Source organism: Montipora capricornis, chromosome 3, assembly GCF_036669925.1.
Source record: "Montipora capricornis isolate CH-2021 chromosome 3, ASM3666992v2, whole genome shotgun sequence".
In the NCBI taxonomy this organism is placed as follows: Eukaryota; Metazoa; Cnidaria; class Anthozoa; order Scleractinia; family Acroporidae; genus Montipora; species Montipora capricornis.
In genome coordinates, this window is record NC_090885.1 from 4,026,563 (window position 1) to 4,047,800 (window position 21,238).

The following is a 21,238-nucleotide window of genomic DNA, read 5'->3' on the forward strand; positions in this document are numbered from 1 at the left end:
AATCAGAAGAGAAGAACTTGCTCCACAACAATGTAAAAGCCTTTACGTCGTGCTCAACCGACAACACTTTAAAAGACTGGTTTCCATATGATCTTCCGGATCGTCCCGATCGCCCCAGTCGTTTCAAATAATGTTCGGAGGCAATCGGGACGATTCTATGAAAACACTACTCAAACGATAGTAAACGACCCAGGCCGACTAAAACGACCTCGATCGTCCGGATAGAACTGAGTTCGGGACGATCCGGACGATCGATCATATGGATACCAGGCTCTAAGTGCACGACTCAAATTTTGATACGCTTTGAGACTTTTTTAACCAAAAATGTATTTTTGCTCTGAAATAGCGCTGAGAACATAAATTGCCTTCAATCTTTTAATATAGTATTTACATCAGTTTCTAACAGCTATATCTTCTAATGATTTTCTTTTCGGTTCGTGAATTGTTCAAAAAAGTCATCATTGGCTTCCCCTCTTCTTCTTATGTGTACAACTTTGAATGACTTCTTGGCTGAATTAACCCTGTCGTTAATAGCCGATCTTCTATTCCCCGCTGGGAGTCGCAGAATAACCGAAGGGTTTCGATCTTCCCACCACTTGTGTAAATCTTGGTCTTTTCTTTAATTTGTCTTCGGGGCTAAGAAACCTCTGAGCATCAGGTGACCTAAAAAAAAGAAGAGGCGAGAAATGAGACAATGAGACACTTGCTCAGTCGGGTAATTCAACTACAACCAGTCAAATGGATGCCACAAATGCGCCAATTTAATCACTGAAGCAACAAGTACTGTAATTTTAAAAGCAATAAGCGACTAAGCCGAAAAGCTCTATCCTCAATCATTTCCCCGCCCACTTTTTGCATGGCGAAAATATCCTTCCTCGTTTTTCTCTGCTTTGCGGAACCCCACCGAAACGCGTATTTAGGCTAAACATGAAACTCCAGTGGGGGCATGGTTTTCCCCTAGAGGTATAAAGTTTACCGATTAAACAACGTTTCAACTTGTGTTCTTATTTTATACATGCGGTGCACAATATACCTTAATCGTAAAAATATTGAAAATACATACTTCTTTACACGGTTTATGACATCCTCAATCTGCTTTGTTCGTTTGTGAGAGGTTCCTAATGTCACAATTAACATGTTATAGCTCTAAAAAAAAAGGAAATATACTTCAAGCCTAACATCACAGAAAATGGTACTCTACTTTACTCTACTTTAGATCACAGCGAACTAAATTGTCGCTTCTTAACGGCGAACTGCGGTCAGTTATTTGAGATTCTGAAAACGCCGAAACTTTCCAACATTTACGGTAAGATTGATCATTTGGCGCAAGAATTTATTGTCGAAATGGATTCCGCCACTCTCTCTCCTTTTCGAGGGATTTTGTGTGCTCGTACGTACTAAATTTTAAAACTTGTATAGAACAAGGATATAAAATTGCTGCGGATATTGTAGTTTACATGTGCGTAACAGAATGAAGATTTCAAGATTACAACTACAATAAAAAGAGAAATAATGATATCTGGTTGTCCTGGAATCAGGGTGGGAAAAAAAAACCCGATGGTGCACTTCAGGGCATGGACAAACGGGAAATGTTTGGCGTTTAAACAACATCAAACGTTGTTTGGTGACCAAACACGCTAATGTTGAACTGAGTGGCCAAATGGTTAAAACATGTTTGATCTAACTCAGATTAAACTCCACAAGCAAAGAACTATGGGTCACAAATACATAAAATACACGTGGATACAAGCGGCTGAGCAAGCGTGGTACGCATGCACGCGCCAAACATGATTGATACGGCTGGCCAAACGAACAAAACTTCGCCCATCAAACACCATACCAAAAGAAATGTTTTAAGTTTTTTGATTGAATGTTGATGGCCTTTATATTTTATCAAACACGATCAAACAGCACCAAAAAGGTGGCCAAACGGTAAAATCTTTGGTCGCCAAACATTTCCCGTTTGGCCAGGCCTTAGACTGAATACTCAAGAAAATCACTGAAACCTACAATAGATTTGATTAAAATGGTTCGTGGTTGCAAAGCGTGATAAAGCTTGATTAACACTTGCATGAGAAGGAATAACCCTGGGTGCCGTAATGGATAAAATGATTGAAAATGATTGAAATTTCCATGCATTGTAATACCTTTGTCAGCCATTTTAAAGCCAGTTGAAGTCGCCCCTGTTTCAGTCTTATGCTGCCGAGCATCTGATAACAAGCTGCAGCTTCTTGACTTGGATCACCGTACAAAACCACTTTAGCTTCGGCTACTGACTTCTGTAGAGACACCGCTTCCTCTAAACTTCCCTCACGGATTAGCAAGCGGCTGAGCTCATCCTGGATCGGGGGAAAGCAAAAAAAAGCTGTAAAGATGTTTCTACTTTTAACAAACATAACTGCCCATTTTACCTTTCATCATATTACCCGTACGGCTCCAATAAACGCAACTCAGGGTAACGTTAATAGCCAGTCACAGGAAAAGCCGTTTGGACCAGCGCGAGCAGCTTATTTGTAAGCAACAAAATTTCTTTATTGTTGTTTTAGTGTTGCATGCGAGCATCAAATGAGTGATAGTACTAAACAAGACGAGAGTGAGTTTTATAACCCGCATGGAATTTCGGATAATGCACTTTCGGAACAAGTATCTTGAATATTCCCCGATATTCATTGCCGAGCAAAAACGAGAACACATCGCACAGATCGGAGCGGGCGTAAGGACCGAGCGTAGCATGAATAAGGGCGTGATATACTTTCGGATGATCACTTTAAAAAATCTTCGCAAAAAGTGGTCTCAGCTTTGAAATCAAATTTGGTTTTCCGTGTTTATTTCCCACGTTTAATGCAATGGAATGCATTTTAATTGCATCTCTTTCAGTTTGAGACAACATTCACTTCCAAAAAAAAAGCACTCCTTAATCTCATAATTTGAAAGGTGAAACATGCCTCTTCTTAGTACAACTAACACTGTTTGCTTCCTTCGAATTCTGAACTTTTTTTGATTTACCATAGTCAAGGGGGACGGGTGCTCGAAGCCTGGTTAGCGCTAACCGTTGGTTAAGAGGTATCAAAATCTGTACGTTTCCATGGTATTAAACGCTGGTTAGCGCTAAACATGCTTCAACCAACCCGGGCCAGGGATTTGGTAAAATGGGGCAAAGCTGCGTTTTAGCCACGGAAGGCAAACGATAGCGAACTTTTAGCATTACACGATAATAATTTTAACCAAATCTTCAAACTATTCGTCTATAAAATAACTCTCAAGTTTAAATAGCATGGTGATGGCGGGATGCAGGGGAAAACGCCCATTAATTTGTCAAGAGGTAAGAAGTGATTTTCTCTTGCTGAGATCCTTTACACCTATTTTGCACTCTCAGGCTTTCGGTTTCTACGGCGGGATAGGATTATACGCATTGGCGTACACTACAAAACTTCACAGTTAATCCGATGATTATTGGACATATTGCTAATTGTTTTTCATTAGCAAAGACACGTCCAAGGTTGAAACATTCCAATTTTATCAAACCTGTGCCTTTAGAGTGGAGCTATGATAAGGACCTCTGTGCTGCATGTATAAGCTGATGACATCTTCTAAGTATTTCTTTGCTTCATCGTCAAAGTTATCTCGGTTTAAGTAATGACCGGCAAGCACAAATGATGAATCTGCAACTTCTACTGAATCTTCTCCAAATCTGCAGAAATAGTGATACCACAATTGAAGGAAAATGTCTAAAGAGTGCGGGGTGCGTATACGTCCTCTGCAGACCGCGCCTTATTTGCGGCTTGTAAAACTTTTAGACGAAAGTTAGACTGAGGTGATGCGCGCAGTTGTTTGTGACCTGGGAACACTATTTTTGAGGGCGCGCTTCTGTATCCTCTCAATCGCATCTGAGAGGAGCTGAGAGGTACTGTGGCAATGCTGCGAAGACAGTACAGGCGTACTCGAGTATGGGCCTGACTAGAGAGCAATAAACTCTAACTACATCTTCTGTTGGAACGCAACAACTAAGGGCGTAGAGCCTGCGGTTGGCTTTTTTCACTATATGGTCAACATGCATCGTCCAGGTCAAGTCATGAGATAAGTACACACCGTGGAACTTGAATGACTCGATTTGCTCCACAATGGTTCCGCCTGTTGCAATTGGGGGGCACTGATGACTATATCGTAGTGTAAAAAGTCAACCGCCAAAACCTTACATTTCACTGGGTTTGTTTCTAAAGGCAAAAAGACTGGATTTGTGAAACTATGAATGGCAAAATGGAGGGCGAGTTCCTAGGAATAATTTCTTAGACCGTAAGTTCGTCTCCCAATGCGGACAACAATTCTTGCCCGCTACAATATTCTTTTTAACACAAAGTCATAATGAATCCACATTTTCCACTATTTTGTTATCTATACAGTTATATTATAATTTCAGTTATAGCCCCTTGTTCATTTATTTTTACCCGTCGACGACTACGGTAGATACCACAATCGAAAGCTCGTATTTTAAAAATTTTAGCCGTTTTTTGAAATTTAATTATGAAATCTTTTACCGGTACCTTGATTTACTGATCTCGTGAGCTTGAAGAAGTACTTTGGTGGCTCGGTCATGACTCAACGAATTTCCTTGGCTACTTTCAGCTCGTGCCAAACATTGATAGATAGGTATCAACTTTTCACTTTCTTCGCCGTATTGTGTCAGAGCAACTTCCAATGCCTGAAACAACAGGACAACCAACAAAATGTCAATCAGTGCAAGTTCAGATCAGACTTCATTATTCTAGTTCTAACTAGTTATTTTATCCCCTTATTTAAGGTAATTCCTTAGTATTGCATTGCGCAATCCCACTGCGCACGATTTTCGCCTCATTAGCGCGCGCACATGAGCACGTAAGAATTTTTTTTGGAAAACAGTTCCGTACTGGGTGTATTTTGGCCTTCAAGCTAACCACGGCACTGTCCCAAAAAGTGCACTATTCCCACAACCAGGCAATCAAAAACGGCGTAAATGAAGCAATACTGCCTATGTGAATAAAAGAAGCTTTATTTTCAAAATAAAATTTTGTGTCTTTGAAGTAACCAAGACTTAATGCGCAAACAGTAAAAATACCCCATTTTAAGAGCCTGCTGACGCGTAAACAAGCACGGTAACCCAATTTTTTTATTGCATTTTTTTAATGTTCATATCATGAATGTTAATTGTGCCAAGTTTCCAAAAAAGTTTGATAGTAGAAAATTTCAAGGGAATTACCTTAATGCGGCCTGATTGTGTCAAAAATCCATGCTCCATACGTAAATTTAGAGTTCATAATGACCATACGGCTATATTCTGTGACGTTTGCCACTTATGAAAACATCTGAAATGTACCCCACTTTCTCTCTCTGAGTACAATGATCTGACCAATTCTGATTGTGACTGGTATTGCAATAATTGCCTGGCTGACATGTTTCCTTTTAATCATTTTGAAAATGATACTGATTTTCTATTTGCTCCGTTAGAATTTGCAATTGAAATGGAGAAGCCGCGCAAATGCCAAAATTGCGTTGATAACTGCAAGGATCATAGCTTCACTTAAATACAACTACATAATCAAATTATGTAGGAAAAAGGACTACCATGACAAATTAACATCTGTACGCTCATCATTAAGACAAACTTGGTCTATAATTAAAAGCGTGGTCACCTCAAAATTCCATTATTCCAGACCCTTTACCAATATGAAAGACAACAGAGGTAATATTATTAATAACCCTCAAACAACTGCTAGCAAGTTTAATGAATTCTGTACTAACATCGTTCCCTCCCTAGCCGCCATAATTCCTCATGTTTCTGTTGACCACAAATCATATCTGAATGGTTCTTTTGAGGATTGTTTCTTCACCTCAACTACTACTCCTGAAGAAATTATTAATATAGTGTCCTCTCTTAAAAGTAGTAACAGTGAGGGAGTGGACTGTATCAACATCAATGTGATTAAAACATCTATTGACTTATTGGCATCTCCATCATGTCCTTTTCTTCTGGTATTGTGCCTGATAGACTCAAAATCAGTAGTCAAAAGTGAAGGACAGCACTAAGTTCTTTACCTTGCTTTTCCAAACTTCTTGAGAGTGCCATGTATCATCGCCTTATGAATTATCTTACTTGACACAACATTCTAAATGATCATGCATCAGTATGGTTTTAGAAGGAAACACTCTACTTTCATGGCAATATTGAAACTTACTAACCAAATATTTGAATCGCTCGAAAAGAATGAACACACTATAGGTTTCTTCATCGATCTCAAAAAAGCCTTTGAAACTGGTAATCATTCCATTCTCCTAGAGAAGTTCAATTTGTATGGTATACGAGGCACCCCTCTAAACTGGATGCATTGACACCTTTAAATCCCCACTGCTTTCTATTAAATGTGGTGTTCCCCAGGGTTCTTTACTTGGACCACTATTATTATTTTCTTTTATACATTAATGACAATTTACATGTTCAAATTATCTCTCATTTATACTTTTTGCCGATGAAACCAATGTTTTCTTTCAGCACAAGAACATCTCGGAACTAATTAAAATTGTTAACTGTGAACTTTTCCTATTGGCCACATGTTCAAAGCTAACAAACTAACTCTGCATCCTGATAACACAAAACTTATTTTATTTCACTCTCCGAGAAAGACAATTAATCTTGGTGGTCTCTCTATCACCATCGATAACAATAGAGTAAGTAGACAGGCACAGCTTAGTCAGTTAGTGCGCGGCCTTCTGAGCTGGAGGTCGCCAGTTCGATCCCCATCTCATTTAATCAACGTCATAAAACAGAGCATTGATGGAGGAAGGGGAGTAAAAGGTGCGCACCACAAGTTCATCAGTAACTCTAGTTCACTGTCACAAAACTTGTCACGTGCTACCCTCGCTAAAATAAGGACTTTTACCTTTACCTTTATTAAATTAATGGAATAGAAAACACAAGATTTTTAAGTGTCATTATCCATCAAAACCTGTCATGGCAACCACACATTGAAGCAATTTCTTCCAAAGTTACTAAATCCATCGGGATCATTACCAAATCTCGTCAGTTGTTTCTCACAAATACTCTATGCACATCATATAATTCTCTAATACTCCCCTGCCTACAGTACTTTTCTATCGTTTGGGTGTCTACATATCCCTCTCATCTACCACCAGTCGTTCGACTCCAAAAGAAAGGCCCAACAATCATGACTCACCCTCCGTAACGTGCACATACCTACCCTCTATTCCGCACATTAAACATTCTTAATACATTCAATATTCATAAGCACCAAGTCTCTTGTTTAGTTTTCCTTCATATGCAAAAGATCTTACCCATTCCCCTCTTCAAACTTAATTCTGATTGTCATCAATATTTTACAAGGCAGAAAGATAACTTTCATCTCCATACTCATATACAGGGTCCCCAAATTTGGAATGATATTCCTCTCTTATGACCCTATAGGGAAGATATCGCTGACGTCTTTTGTTCCCGTGGTAGGCACATTTGAATAACAAAAGCAATGTTTGCAAACAGATATCTTCCCTATCCCCTCTCAATCTTTCAAACTACAAACGCAAACTCAGAGATTATTTCCAGTCATTGGAAACTAACATACAACTTTTCGTTTAACCGTGAAACATAATTCCTCTCATAATGCCTTCGAACTCTTTCTCGTAAGATATAATAGTTAGCTTTAGGTTTAATTATGTATCCTTAATTGTACATTTATTTGTATAGTCATCTTTGTTTTTTTTGTTTGCCATCTGGCAGTTCGCCTGGTCTCCTGTATAACCTTTGCCAAAAAAGCCTCTGGCTTCAGTAATTAACTATGTAAACCTTAATCTGAGAATAAAATAAATTAAATCACATATACTAAATAAATCAATACCGGTAAATCAATTCTAGTGCTATTCAGAATTTGACGGGAAGTTTAGGACAGCTTTTAACAGGATTGATGAAACGTTTTCCTTACTCGGCTTGGTAACTTCAATTCTGAGAAATATTGCCCAACTTAGGTGTTATTTTTTTCCTGTCAACTCAATATGATTGAAAACAGAAGTAGTAATGAAGCCTGTGTGTCTGAAGAGCAATCTCTCAGTGATACCAAAGTTTCATCTTGAGTGTGGACAATATGAAAACCAGCGGGTTACAGCGACAGATAATATGTGGGGAATGTTTCATACCTTCTCAAAAGCCTCAAGTGCATGCCCAGTCTTGTGAGCCCTTAGACTGGCACGCCCAAGTGACATTAATATTTGAAGTCTTTTTTGTGGATCTCTGTGGTTGGATCCCATGCCTTCTATTTCTTGTGATACTAAATCAGCTTTCTTTAAGTTCTGCTCAGCTTTCTGAGGGCTATACAGCAAATAAGAAACAAAATAATAATTATTAACCATCCTGTAGGTATGATCTTCAAAACTCTAACAATTTTGCTATTCTTATGATTAATATCTGTAATGAATGACACAGTATTTGAGACATTGCCATCAATATTATCCAAGTTAAGAAGCAATGAAAAGAATCAAAACTCAGTTTGGTGTAATAGACATGAAACATTTTTATCTCAACAGCGTAACACATTAACAAAGTTATTATTATTATTACTGCTATCATCACTGTCATTTTCATCATAGGCTTCACACAACACACAAATACAAAACTTACTTTTTCAAAGCAAGCTGTGCCTTTCCCATCACAAGATAAATCAACTCCATTATGGGCAATACATCAGATCTTTCATAAGCCTGTCTTCCTTGCTGTTTAGCCGCATCGGCAGCCAGAAGAACATCACGGGCATTTCCAGCATGAAGGAGAGCTTGTTGGGCCATACCTATGTGGTTAACACATGACAGAACAAATCTTATAAATAGGACTTTAATATAATATGACTTACAGGATTAAAGCCCAATTCAGCCTGATGGCTGCAGTATAGATGTATCTTTCTGCAATAAAGAAGTATATATACAGATATAATTATCTCTCTCTCCCTCTCTCTCTCTCTCTTTCTCCATAGGCATCATATTCATAGGGTACAAGTGTCCTTTTGTAAACTTTTTCCTCCTTTTACCATAATTCGCCCAGTTTTAAATGGTAAAACACAACAACTTTTCAGTGGGTACCTTAAACACTGATCCCCTTGCAGACCGACACTCAACAAATGACTTTTAAATCAAAGGGACAGTGACTGTGATTGTGACTGGCAAGGGGGCAAGCACCCAGAAGCTCCAGAACAAACTGAGGATTAAATTTGATCATGAAATTCAATTATATAAAAGCAACAGGGATATGATGAATACAATTGATTTATTTCATTGACAATTTAAGATAACAATCGCAAGACACTACAATAAGTAACACTAAATATGATGCGCCATATCAGAAAATCCATCTGCTGGTAATTGCCTAAGTGTACATCTCGTGAACTCGTTTTTCTATGAATGTAGTTGCCATTATCTTTTTGTTTTTATTTAAATTTTTCTACTGAGAAGATTTTTTCAGAATTTTATTTCATTTAGGATTACCAGTGAATTTCTAGTTAGGCAGTGGTTAAGGTGCAAAGGATTAAATCCTAACTCCCCCATTTTTCCTCTTGGAAAACCCCAGAATGGGTACCAGAGGATTTTGTGTTTGCACAATTTGTTGGCGGCAGTCAAGTGAGCCAAGATCATAAAAATTCAGAGATACAATATTATCAAGAACACATCCAACAACATCGACGTGAAACGTGTCAGTGAACATGTTTTTTTTTTCTTTTCCATTCTTAAGGAATGCACATAAAACATACTGAGATTTTAAAGACCTGTCACATGATTGTGTGGTTAAATTTTTATGCTATAAGTTTTTTTGCATTATTTTCTAAGGATCATACCAAGAAACTGTTTTCTTCACCAGTAAAAAAAATCAATTTGTGTACAGTTGTTCAATTTCAGACCATCAACCCAAAGTAACAACAATAACTTTTCATATGTTAAGAAAATAGGAAGTGAAGCACAGTTCTAAAAGTTCACTAAGAAACTCTTCTACTGAAAGTAAAAAATGACCTCCTCATGAATATGAATAAACAACATGTGACTCTATTAGTACTATTAGACTTGAGTACTGCATTCGACACTATAGACCATAAAATGCTGATTGATTGCCTTAAAATTAGATGTGGAATCACAAATGTACCTTTACGATGGTTTGAATCCTACCTAGAGAATAGATCTCAACGAGTCGTCGTTAATGGAGCTGAATCACGTTCTTTCGACTTACAGTTCGGTTTGGCACAAGGGAGCTGTCTTGGTCCTCTGCTATTTACAATTTACACTGGAGAGTTATCTGATATCATTAAACCCCACCTACCATCTGTTACGTGCTATGCTGATGATACTCAACTCTATGTATCTTTTAGTCCCAAGGACAATTGTGGAGAGGTTGAGGCCATAGCGGCTATGGAAAGATGCATTAAAGATATACAGAAATGGATGAAGGAGTCCAAACTACAACTTAACACTGACAAGACGGAGCTGCTACTAATTGGCACGAAGCAACAACTTCAGAAAATAAATATGTCCACATTATGTGTTGGTAACGACTTGATAAAGCCTAGCAAAGAAGTCAAGAACTTGGGGGTGTGGCTAGACCCATCCTTAACAATGAACACACATATCAATAAGACTTGTAGTATTGCATTTTATCATTTGTATAATCTTCGTAGAATACGAAAATAGTTATCACAAGAATCGGTGGAAGTTCTTATCCATACATTAATTTACAGTAGAATTGACTACTGTAATAGTCTATATCTAGGTTTACCTGATTATCAAATCCAAAAAATTCAAAGAGTACAGAATGCTGCAGCTAGGCTTGCATATAATGCCGGTAAATACTGTCACATAACACCTTTACTGTTTAAACTTCATTGGCTGCCTATTCGTGAACGCATATTATTTAAGATACTTTTAATTACATATAAGGCTGTTCATGGGCATGCCCCTAATTAAGAGTTAATTAAATTTAAGAAGCCTGGAAAATACAACCTTAGGTCAAATAGTGACAATTTATTATTAGAAATAGAAAAAGTGAAAACATATACTACTCTTGGAGACCGCGCATTTCAAGTCGCCACTCCAAAACTATGGAATAACCTACCATTTAATGTTAGAAGTTCATTATCTTTATCATCTTTTAAGAAAGCACTTAAGACGTATCTTTTTAGAGAAGCATTTCCTTAAATATTTTAATTGTTTACACAACCCATACAATTCTTTTTTAGATATTAAGGCCAGTTTTTATTTTTTATGCTATTCATATAATTTTAATTGTTATGAGTAATTAGTTATTAGTTATCATTAGTTACTAGTTATATTATATAATTGTAATTAGGTTTTTAAAGGATTTAGTTCCGCGCAGGTGAAAATGTAAATTGATACTTGCGCGTTATAAGTAAATAACTTATTATTAAATTATTATTCATTAAGAAAATGTGCCAGTGTATAAAATAGACCAAGCCCCAGTTGTTCAAACGTTGGATAGCGCTATCCACCAGATAAATCACTATCCACTGGAACTCAATTGGTTTTCCTAGTGTTTAACCACTGGATAGTGATTTATCTGGTGGATTGCGCTATCCATCATTTCGAGGGTGCTCTCTCTTCTTCAGTGCTTTCAGTGCTTTATTGTGCGTGGGTCATAACCTTCAAGTAAAAACAAAATATAACAAATTAATGTGTAAAGCCATAGTGCCAGCTGACTTTGAGAGTGTAGAAGAAAATTGAAGTCGATGTTTAAATCGCCTAGGTGCAGAGTAAAGTCAAAAGTAAAGTCTGTTTACGAGCCGAGTTGCCCATCAGAGACAGAGCTTATCCCGGTTTCTGTGGTATGACGCGATTAGGAGTGTTTTTTTACTCCCCCCTGGATGGGATGCCAATCGCAGGGTTACCCCCAGCATTTCGCCGGTACCAATTTATACATCTGGGTGGAGAGAGGTACGGTGGGAGTAAAGTGTTTTGCCCAAGAACACAACACAATGTCCCCGGCCAGGACCCGAACCCGGACCACTCGATCCAGAGTTGAGCACACTAACCATGAGGCCACGGTGCCTCCCAGTGCCTAGGTGCAGAGGCCGGTGCTTAAATATCTGGTTAGCCTAAAAAACACGAAATTGTCTAAAACCCTGCTGAAGCCGGAGCGATAACAGAGACTAAGATGTCCTCAAGAGTGTGACCCGACGATGAAAATGACAGCCTACAGGGAGATCTATGTTGTGCACTGTGCAGATGTTCTCGGAATCTGACCCCTAACCTATTGCCAGTTTCACCAATATAAATCTTGTGAAAGCAGTGGCACTGGATTAAATAGACAACATTCTCGCTAACAAAGGTATATCACATTTTTTTGGTTTTAACAATGTCTGAAATATTACACTAGGGAAATGCCTACAATAGCTTAAATTAGATGCACGCGGATTTCAATGAGTATCACCAAGTGTCCCCTTGGTTCAATACTACTTGCGTCTCGGAATACAGACAATTAATGTCACAAAGTGTCCCCCAAATGATGCTCCTCATGTAAAGATAAACAGCTGCATTTTAGCCTAAGCTAAAAATAACACTTTAATCTTTACCCTTACATTATGGTTGGAAATTCATGAAGGAAGAAAAAGCTTAAACTTAAAGGGACACTTTGTGTCAGTCCTAAACAAAAGGCATCATCTTGAGGCTCTGGGGAATAAATATAAGGATTTGTATGAGTTTATTCCGCAGAGACTTGACATAATGCCTTTGTTTAGGACTGAATTTCAAAATATTGAAATTAAGCGTGCATCTAATTAGTTGCATTTCTGGATATAATTGATGTTATTAGCCATGATGCCTTGTGGCGGCAATCCCGCAATAATTGTTGCCAATGATGTAGTCCATTACTTTATTATTTCATTGATCTTAGAGAGATCACTAGAGTGAAATGAACAACTTATGCACTACCGTGCAAAAAGAAAAAAATCCAGGGTTGAGCAGGATTTGAACCAGTCTACAGTTGGATACAAAGAACCCTCAGTCAATGTCCACCAAAACAAGGCATTACAAACAATGGTTTCCAAAGGTCTGTTTCTTGGACAAATTATACAATGCCAATAATTATTACAGCACCCTTTAAATACTAACCTCTTTGGTCAAGGTATGCCTGGGAAAGCTTGGAATACGGTTTGGCCAATTTCCAATGATTGACACTATAATCTATTTTAGTTAAGGCTACACATCGTACACGTTCGTACACAGCTCTTTCATCGTCCATCCTTGCAAATTCCCTAGCTTGTCGCCTGTAGCTTTTCAGAAGGACTTCAGGTGGTGCCAAGCCTGTGCAAAGAAAAGAACTACATGTAGGTACCTTCTTTACTGTGTCACCTACTTAGTTCATGTTGTTTTCAGAATTGTGATCAGCACGGGGGGTTTGCCTAAAACCCAGAATCCGGAAGCTGGAATATGGTATATAATGTCCAACTAGAGTCAATTGAAATGATCCAACCCCTTTCAAATGTTTCCTTTCATCTACTGAGTAATTGGTCAGATGCTGAATCCTTTTGAAGGGGGATCCATTTATGAACTTTGGAAGAGGATTCATGTTTGCACTTTTCTTTCACAGGACATAAAGCCATGCTCTCCTTTTTAAACTTGTGGGATGATTGTGTTTTTAACATCAAATACTACAGCAAATGTCTTCAGGGTACTAGATTTTGTTGATTACACACACTTACTGATCTCTAGAGCTCTTGAGCTGAAGTTGTTTTCATAGCAATTAATGGTGTGTTCTTCAGCCAATATTGAACAAAACTGAAAAACACCCTTTAGAAAATTTGACATTAACTGTTAATGCACCCTGCCCCTCAATGGCCGTTTTCACACTAGAGATGGATAATCCGTCTATTTTTATCTGTCCGATTATCCGTCTATATAGACGGATTTTGAGAACGGGACATCTGTCAAAGACGGATTACTTGTCTTGCATTCACACCAGGGGCCCGTTTTCTCGAACGTCCCAATAACTTTTCGGGCCCAAAAAGTCATGTGTGAAACTGTCAACCGTTTGTTTTGGAAAGCTGATCTTTTAACATGTTTTTAAGATAACAACGAGATATGTGTGAAGTTTGACTACTTAAATCCTCTCTGTTCTTGAGATACAAAGGGAATTGTGACACCCAAAAATGGCCCATAAAGTTTCGGGACGTTCGAGAAACGGGCCCCTGGACGGATGAAGTCATGTTACTTTGCCCTGAAAAGCCTGGAACTAGAAAGAGCGCAATGAGTTCTGGGAAGGAAAACATGTGTTCTATCCGTCTAATGTGAATGCGAGACGGGAGAAATTCAGACAGTTTGTCTGTTTCGAATTCATACCAAGACGGAAAATCTAGCAGTCGGATAATCCGTTCCTAGTGTGAAAACGGCCAATGAAAAGGAGGTGATGTACAGCGTAAGTCTTAACCATGGTCCTACTGCTATTCCAGTTGTAATTCAGAATCAGTGCCCAATCAACTACTCCTTAAGACGTCATTTCTTGGTTTTAGTCACATACATGTATAAAAGAGAAATCCCAAATAACATTTCATGAACTTCATATAATTCGTTCTAAGGAACAGCTGGTCTCTTCCTCAGGTACAAGCAAAATGCAGTTACATCTATTTTTTCTAACATATGGTGGTGACGTGCTGTAATGTACATGTAACAAAGTGCACTTGCCATTAACATATTCTGCAGCATTTTCTGTATCTTCTGTATTTTCGTAATCAAGAGATTCCTCTGAGGATGAATATCTATGCAGTTTTGTAATTATTCCTGGTTTGATTTCTGAAGCTGATGGAATGTGGATGACTCCTGAAATACCATTCCTCTGTTCTCCTAAATTTAAGGGGTCACAAAAAAAATCATTAATGAATTTCCAAAGTGATCAAAGACATTTGAAATGGTGGGCACTTTGAAATGGGTGGCAAACACACCATGCAAAGTCCTATGTACTCATTTGATGTGGAAAGCGATGTCAAATGGATGATGATGATCACTAGAGATGATGACCATTTGCTAATATTATGCTTAGCTACAAAGTAAGTTCTGATATTTCTGAGTAAAATTTGCAACCTTGGGTTGATGTTAGGACAGATTAATATTTCCAATGACCTGACCTGGCACTGGGGTAGAATGGGCTGGGGTCGCAGCCTACCACGGGAATATGGATGCTCCTGCCCATCATAGCCTTTGGGTGACACCTTCAGCAAGTGCCAGTAACCCCATGGCTGCCCTTGTCAGGGATATGACCAATTCACGGGCAGGTGGGGTTCCTCAGCTGTAGTGAAAGCAATCTGTCTAGGAGAAAGGAACAGCTCGTTAGCCTAGATATAAAGGCAAGTGGCCCTAGAAGAAAGAGAGCCCAAAATCAAACCTTTTCATCCCAAGGTGTCACATGCCAAGGGGATATCATCAAAAGAACGTAGCTGATGGTGGCTGACATGATAGGTACAACTTGCAGAAGTGGTGAACCTTGTGTTTCAATGAATGTCTTACACTGTATCTAATGGGCAACAACCTCAGGTGGACTGACAATCCCATGCATGAAATCATGTCTGACTCAGTAGTCCAGATATGAGCTACAGGATTATGAATCAACCTCAAACTCAAGAATTAAATACACCGGAAGAAACAAAGTTTGACTTTTAAACTAGGGATAAGAAAGCAAGGTGATAGCACTCTCGAAACCAAGTTAGTGCTCGTGTTTTCTGTTGCGCTAGCATATTACCCCTCACAGCACCAATGGTGAATCACCTTCCCAGTGATGATGGGGTGAAGTCTGAGGTCCCACCTGGAACTACTACGACCAGATTTTGGGGCAAAGGGTCCATGCAGCACAGTCAAGGCAAAAGAGACAACATAATCAACACAGCCAAGTTGTGGATGCTGTAAATGTGTGGAACTACTCCGGTGGTCCTAAGTGGATCCCAGGGACTGTGATGTAAGATACTGCTCTGTTGTCTGCAAGAGAGGAGCTGCAAGATGGAACCGTGGTTCATAGACACAACAACCAGTTAGTTCCATGTACCGATTCTGTGGGAGACCCTTTCCATGGGCTTTCAGCCTCCATTCCAAATCCCCTGGTGGAGGAAACTGGAGATCCAGGCATGCTGTAAAGCAGTCCCAAAATCACCCATAAAGGAAGAGAATTACCAAGCGAACAGGCCACTTACTCAGGACAGGACACTCAGTGAGATGCCATCCAGTGAGGGATCATAAGCCTCCCCAGTGTTTTTTTTTAATTAACTCAATACATTCAGTCCCCTTCCCCCCTGAGAACCCTTAGGGCATGGATATTTGCTTTGTACGATTATTTGCTTCAAGGACTTGGGGGGGGGGGGGGGAGAATGAAGTCTCTTGGGGTCTACTTGGTCACTTTGTCAATGCCATGTGCTCCGTTAAATTGAGTTACACTGTAATAGTTTGACAGGGTTTCTGGACGGTAATATACGACACAAGGACAAAGATCTAAAAGCAAAGACTTAAGTTTATAATACTAGTATCGCACTGACAACTTAACCTTAACCAAGCTTTTATACATAGTAAGCCAGAATCACTGGCTTCTGCTGCTAGTGGACGGTGCCAATGTCAAAAGTGATGCTGTTGACAATGGCAATACACAGAAAGAAATATCCATAGCTTGTTAAAAACATACGGATGGCTCAGGTACGACTTCAGAGGACTTCAGACACTTTGAACTGTGTATAACCGTTACGGTAAACCAATAAATTACTGTAACTGATGTCATTATTGATTCAGGAGCCAGCTGTAATCTCATGTCAGAGCATGCCTTTCAATCTCTTACAGGTGGTGCAGTTGCCTTAAGTGAATGTGACAGAAATGTGTATGCATATGAACACTCAAAACCTCTACAGCTCAGGAGAAGCAGCAAGTTAGCAGTCACTGTCCCACAATCTAATTTGTCAATGATTGCAGAATTCTACATAGTGTCTGGTGACGTTGCAACTTTGCTGGGTCGTAAAACGTCTGAGATGCTTAAGGTTGGGGTTTCTGTAAACAACTGTGATGTGATTCATGAAGCTGCCAGTCCCTTGGACAATAAAACTTTCCTTAAGGCTATTAAAATTTCCCAACATTTTTGAGGGCCGGCATAAACTTATAGGTTACCAGCTAAAATTGTACCCGGATGATAAGGTTGCACCTGTGGCACAACCCTTGCAATGCATTCCATGACAGAAAGTGATGGAAAAGTTGAAGCAGTTGGAAGAACTGGATGTCATTGTGAAATTCTTTGGCCCACATGTTGGGTCATGCCTCGTGTGATTTTGGGATAGCTCAATGGTGATATCAGTTTTTTTTTGGATATGAGACAGGCCAATCATGCAGTCCTGAGAGAAAAACACCCCGGCCCTTCCTTCCGTTGAAGAAACCTTGCATGAGATCTCAGAGGTAAACGTATTCAGTAAACTTGACCTAATCATGGAATTCCACAAAATAGAACTACACACTGATTCAAGAGAAGCGACAGCCTTTGCACATGTAGCTGCAGATGGCCTATACAGTACAAGAGTTCATTGAGTTCATAGAATAATTTAATTAACAGAAACTGTCAAGTTCTAACAGCTGACATGGCAAATCCTGGGCTCACAACATGCACGATACTGTCAGAGTTGTAAGGCATAACCACGAGGAGCACTGCAAAAATCGTGAACCAGTAATGCACAAATTAACCCTGAACTATGACAAGTGTGTCATTCAGGTGCCACCAGCATGACTTACATGAGTGATGTCCCGATGGGGGAGGGATTGCAGGTTTCTGATAAGAGAGTGGAAGCCATTGTTTGTCCTCCAAGACCCCAAAACTAATCTGACTGTGGCCTGAAGTCTGGGAAATCGGGGGTCCGCTCAATTCTGTGCCAAGATTATCACAAAGTTTTCAACCAAATTAAGCCCATTGTCATGGGATCTTACCAGCTCAGGTAGGCTGTGGAAATGGGGTACCAATTGAAAGAGGAAGAAGGGAATACTAGCAAATGCCCCAGTTATGGCCTATTTCACCAAGGATGCAAACACTTGGCTGGTGACAGATGCATCACTCATTCGATTCTAGAACAATCACAGCCAGATGGCTATTACAGACTACTCTACTATGCCAGCTGTAGGCTTAGTACTGTGGAGACAAGATAATTTATTCCCAATTTGAAAAAGATGGCATGGCAGTGCAATGGGCCTGTCAAAAGTTTTATCTCTTCTTGTACACAGTTGACTTCAAGATATGTACAGATCATATTAAAGCCCCTGATAACTGTCCTGAGTGCCAAGAGCATGCACATGCATTATATGATAGTTACTGTCTCTTCAGCAGTTCCACGATGTAGTCAAACACATAGCCGATGTAGACAACCACAAAGAAGCCTTGAGCCGGCTCCCACTTAGATCCAGCCCAGAACCAAGATGCTACAGAGACTGCAAAATATCCTTACAGTGTTGGTAGTAAAGCAATACCAACAGCATTTACAGCTCATGAAGTTGAACGGGCATCAGCACAGGATCCCACATTCACAATTAGTATGCAAAGCTGTAGCCTCAGGGGATTGAGGTCGTCTGTCAGGTACTATAACAAAGCCTTAGTTGAGGAAATCTGGGTCACGTGAGAGCTTGCTCTCCTAGGAAAACTGATCATCCTACCAGAGCCGCTCTGCAAGCACACTATCAAGTTTGCACACAAGGGCCATCAAGGGATGGTATACACAAAGGTGGCTTCCACAGAAAGTATGGTGCCCTCACATGGGCAAGCAGGTGTTCATAAGAGCACACCATCCCTGCCAGCTGGTTGGTTCAAGAAGTAAACCTGAACCCATCTGATCAACCACCATTCCCAAGGGTCCTTGGACTGATACTGCCATTGACTTCCTGGAGATTCCCAGTGGGAACCTCCATCGTCTACCGGCTTTACCTTAAAGCTGCATCAAATCCGTCTAACAGTCATGCACCCCAATCTAAAGTACTCACCAAGCTAAAGATATTCACGACAAAACATGCATAAGGTGGGGAACTTAACATCTACAACCATGTCCATAATTATGGAATATAAACAGTGATGTTATTCATGATGCAATGCATATTTGTCCAGATAAAATTGGGTATTGTCCAAGCAAAAACAGATTTCACCAGACAACTTGACCGCCGCCAGCCGGGAAATTTCAAGCCCTGCCAATCGCAGCAGCTTCATCTTGAGAGGGATACACAAGCAAAGCTTAAGCAAAAGGAGTATGCAGCTACCAGGCAATCAGTGTGGGACACAGTGACATTGCAATGGAGGATCATAGCCTGCTTAACAAAAGCCATGAGAATAAGTTATCCCCAAACTTTGAACCAGCACCATACAAAGGATCCAAAAAAAGTGAAATGCTGTCCTCATAGAAAACCAGGAAGGAACCACCAAGATGAGAAATGCCAGCTACATGAAGACATTTTATTCAGCCAGAGCAGTTAGAGCATCCCTTTGTCCGATCCTTGCAGTCTGTTCATACTAGAAGAAGACCAACCTGGATGAATGACTATGTGTGTTAATTCCTATATATACATGCTCCTGATTAGATATCCTGCTTAATAACAATAATTTATAATTATTATAGCCCTATAAACCTCATTTGAGATTTTTTCTTTACCATTTTTATGTACACTGAACATTATCTTTCTGAACATTAAGTGTTTAATAATTAAATTAATAATATTATTAACTTTCTAACCCATTGACTCCTGGGGGTTCCCCATTTGACAAGTAAATCGTCTGGAATTAGACAGTCGAGAGTAAAATACTAAGTATGGCTGGTTTAGGCTGGTTAGGGGTGAATGGGTTAATGGGACAGTGAATGATTAACAAGTCTTATAATAAGTGGAGGGGTGTAATGTAGCAGAAGAGGCATTTACCGGTATATCATGGGTGCGGGGACTCTGTAGAGTCGTCCACCATATTGTAATAATAATTTATACTTGTGTTTGACGAGTCTGCATTGCTGATTTCCTCCCCTATCGAATCATTACAAATCCCCGGGCAATGTCATGAGAAATAAATTAAAGTACCGTAGTCTTTGTAGTGCTTTAATCTTTCACATCAAAAATCTTCAAATTTAGTTCAGAAATCTCCTCACAAAAACGTAAAAACTCAGACCTCAGACCCCCAGGTGTGTCAAAAACTCAGTTCTTGTTCTACTTGATTTTAGCGATTTCATGGCATTATGTCGCATTATGTCAATAACTGAGGAAGTAAAGAAATTTAGAACTACTTTGTACGTGAAATGAGATGAAATATTTGCAAACTTTTGCAGATGTGTGTTGCATGATACTCGTTACAGTACAATGGCAGGATACTCTACTCACACTTGAAATTAATTTTTAAGCAAGTGTATGGAAAAGAAAAAAAAAAGTGGCACAAAAAACCACATGACATGGCAGAGTTAAGCCTTTTCTTTTTTAATTTCCAACCTGAAATAACATTTACACAAATACATGTTCTGGTACTAAGTTATATACCGCTACACGTATTTCGAGTCAGTATAGACTAACAGTTTTAAGGCCGAATTAGTGGTTACATCACATTTGTTGATGTATGGAGACCTTGACAAAATTTTTTTCATATGTGCTTCTATCACAGCTTTCTGCTGTCAGCAAGATAATATTACTGACATTTGTTGAACATGCCCTTCAAACTATTGAAGGCTATTGCAGGTTCATTTTTCATTTTAAGAATATCAGGTCACTGTCACATGACGTTGAAATGGCAAATGTTTACAGCTGTACAAATGTACAAAACCATCAATATAAGATACAAACTAAACTTCCAAAATTAAACTGTTATAAATATTCCTTCTTTGTTAAGGTAATCAAACTTTGGAACAATCTTCCAAGTAAAGTAATAAATTGCCATGATGATAGTCCAAAATCAACAAGTTTAAATTAAGATTGAAAAATCACATGAAATATTTATTGAATGGTCATTCTGTACTTTTTTAATGATGTTTCTGTGATTTTTCTTCTTATTTTTATGAGTGTTTATTTTTATAGCTACAATGTATATTTATATATTTCTGTTGATACCTTACCATTTAGATAGGGTTAACCTCTGGGTTTCCTTTTTCTAAATTTACTGTGCTTCTTGTAACAGTGCTTGTAAGGTTTAGAAATAGAGTGTTGTAAAAGTTTAATGTTTGATATTAAATCAAGTCACTGGCCGTGACAAGTATCA

The 21,238-nt window shown here is 39.1% G+C and overlaps 1 protein-coding gene across 1 annotated transcript in view; it reads right to left on the minus strand.

The window, feature by feature from the left end:
* Positions 1–361: 361 nt before the first annotated feature.
* LOC138041975 (tetratricopeptide repeat protein 23-like) overlaps positions 362–21,238 on the minus strand; it is a 21,440-nt gene continuing 563 nt past the window's right edge. The window contains exons 2-10 of the mRNA XM_068887683.1: positions 14,707–14,865; positions 13,138–13,329; positions 8,657–8,822; positions 8,176–8,347; positions 4,542–4,699; positions 3,526–3,691; positions 2,148–2,339; positions 1,064–1,146; positions 362–663 (exon numbers count right to left, since the gene is read on the minus strand). Coding sequence (XP_068743784.1) covers positions 543–663; positions 1,064–1,146; positions 2,148–2,339; positions 3,526–3,691; positions 4,542–4,699; positions 8,176–8,347; positions 8,657–8,822; positions 13,138–13,329; positions 14,707–14,865 — 1,409 coding nt within the window. The 3' untranslated portion in view covers positions 362–542. The remainder of the gene's footprint in view (positions 664–1,063; positions 1,147–2,147; positions 2,340–3,525; positions 3,692–4,541; positions 4,700–8,175; positions 8,348–8,656; positions 8,823–13,137; positions 13,330–14,706; positions 14,866–21,238) is intronic.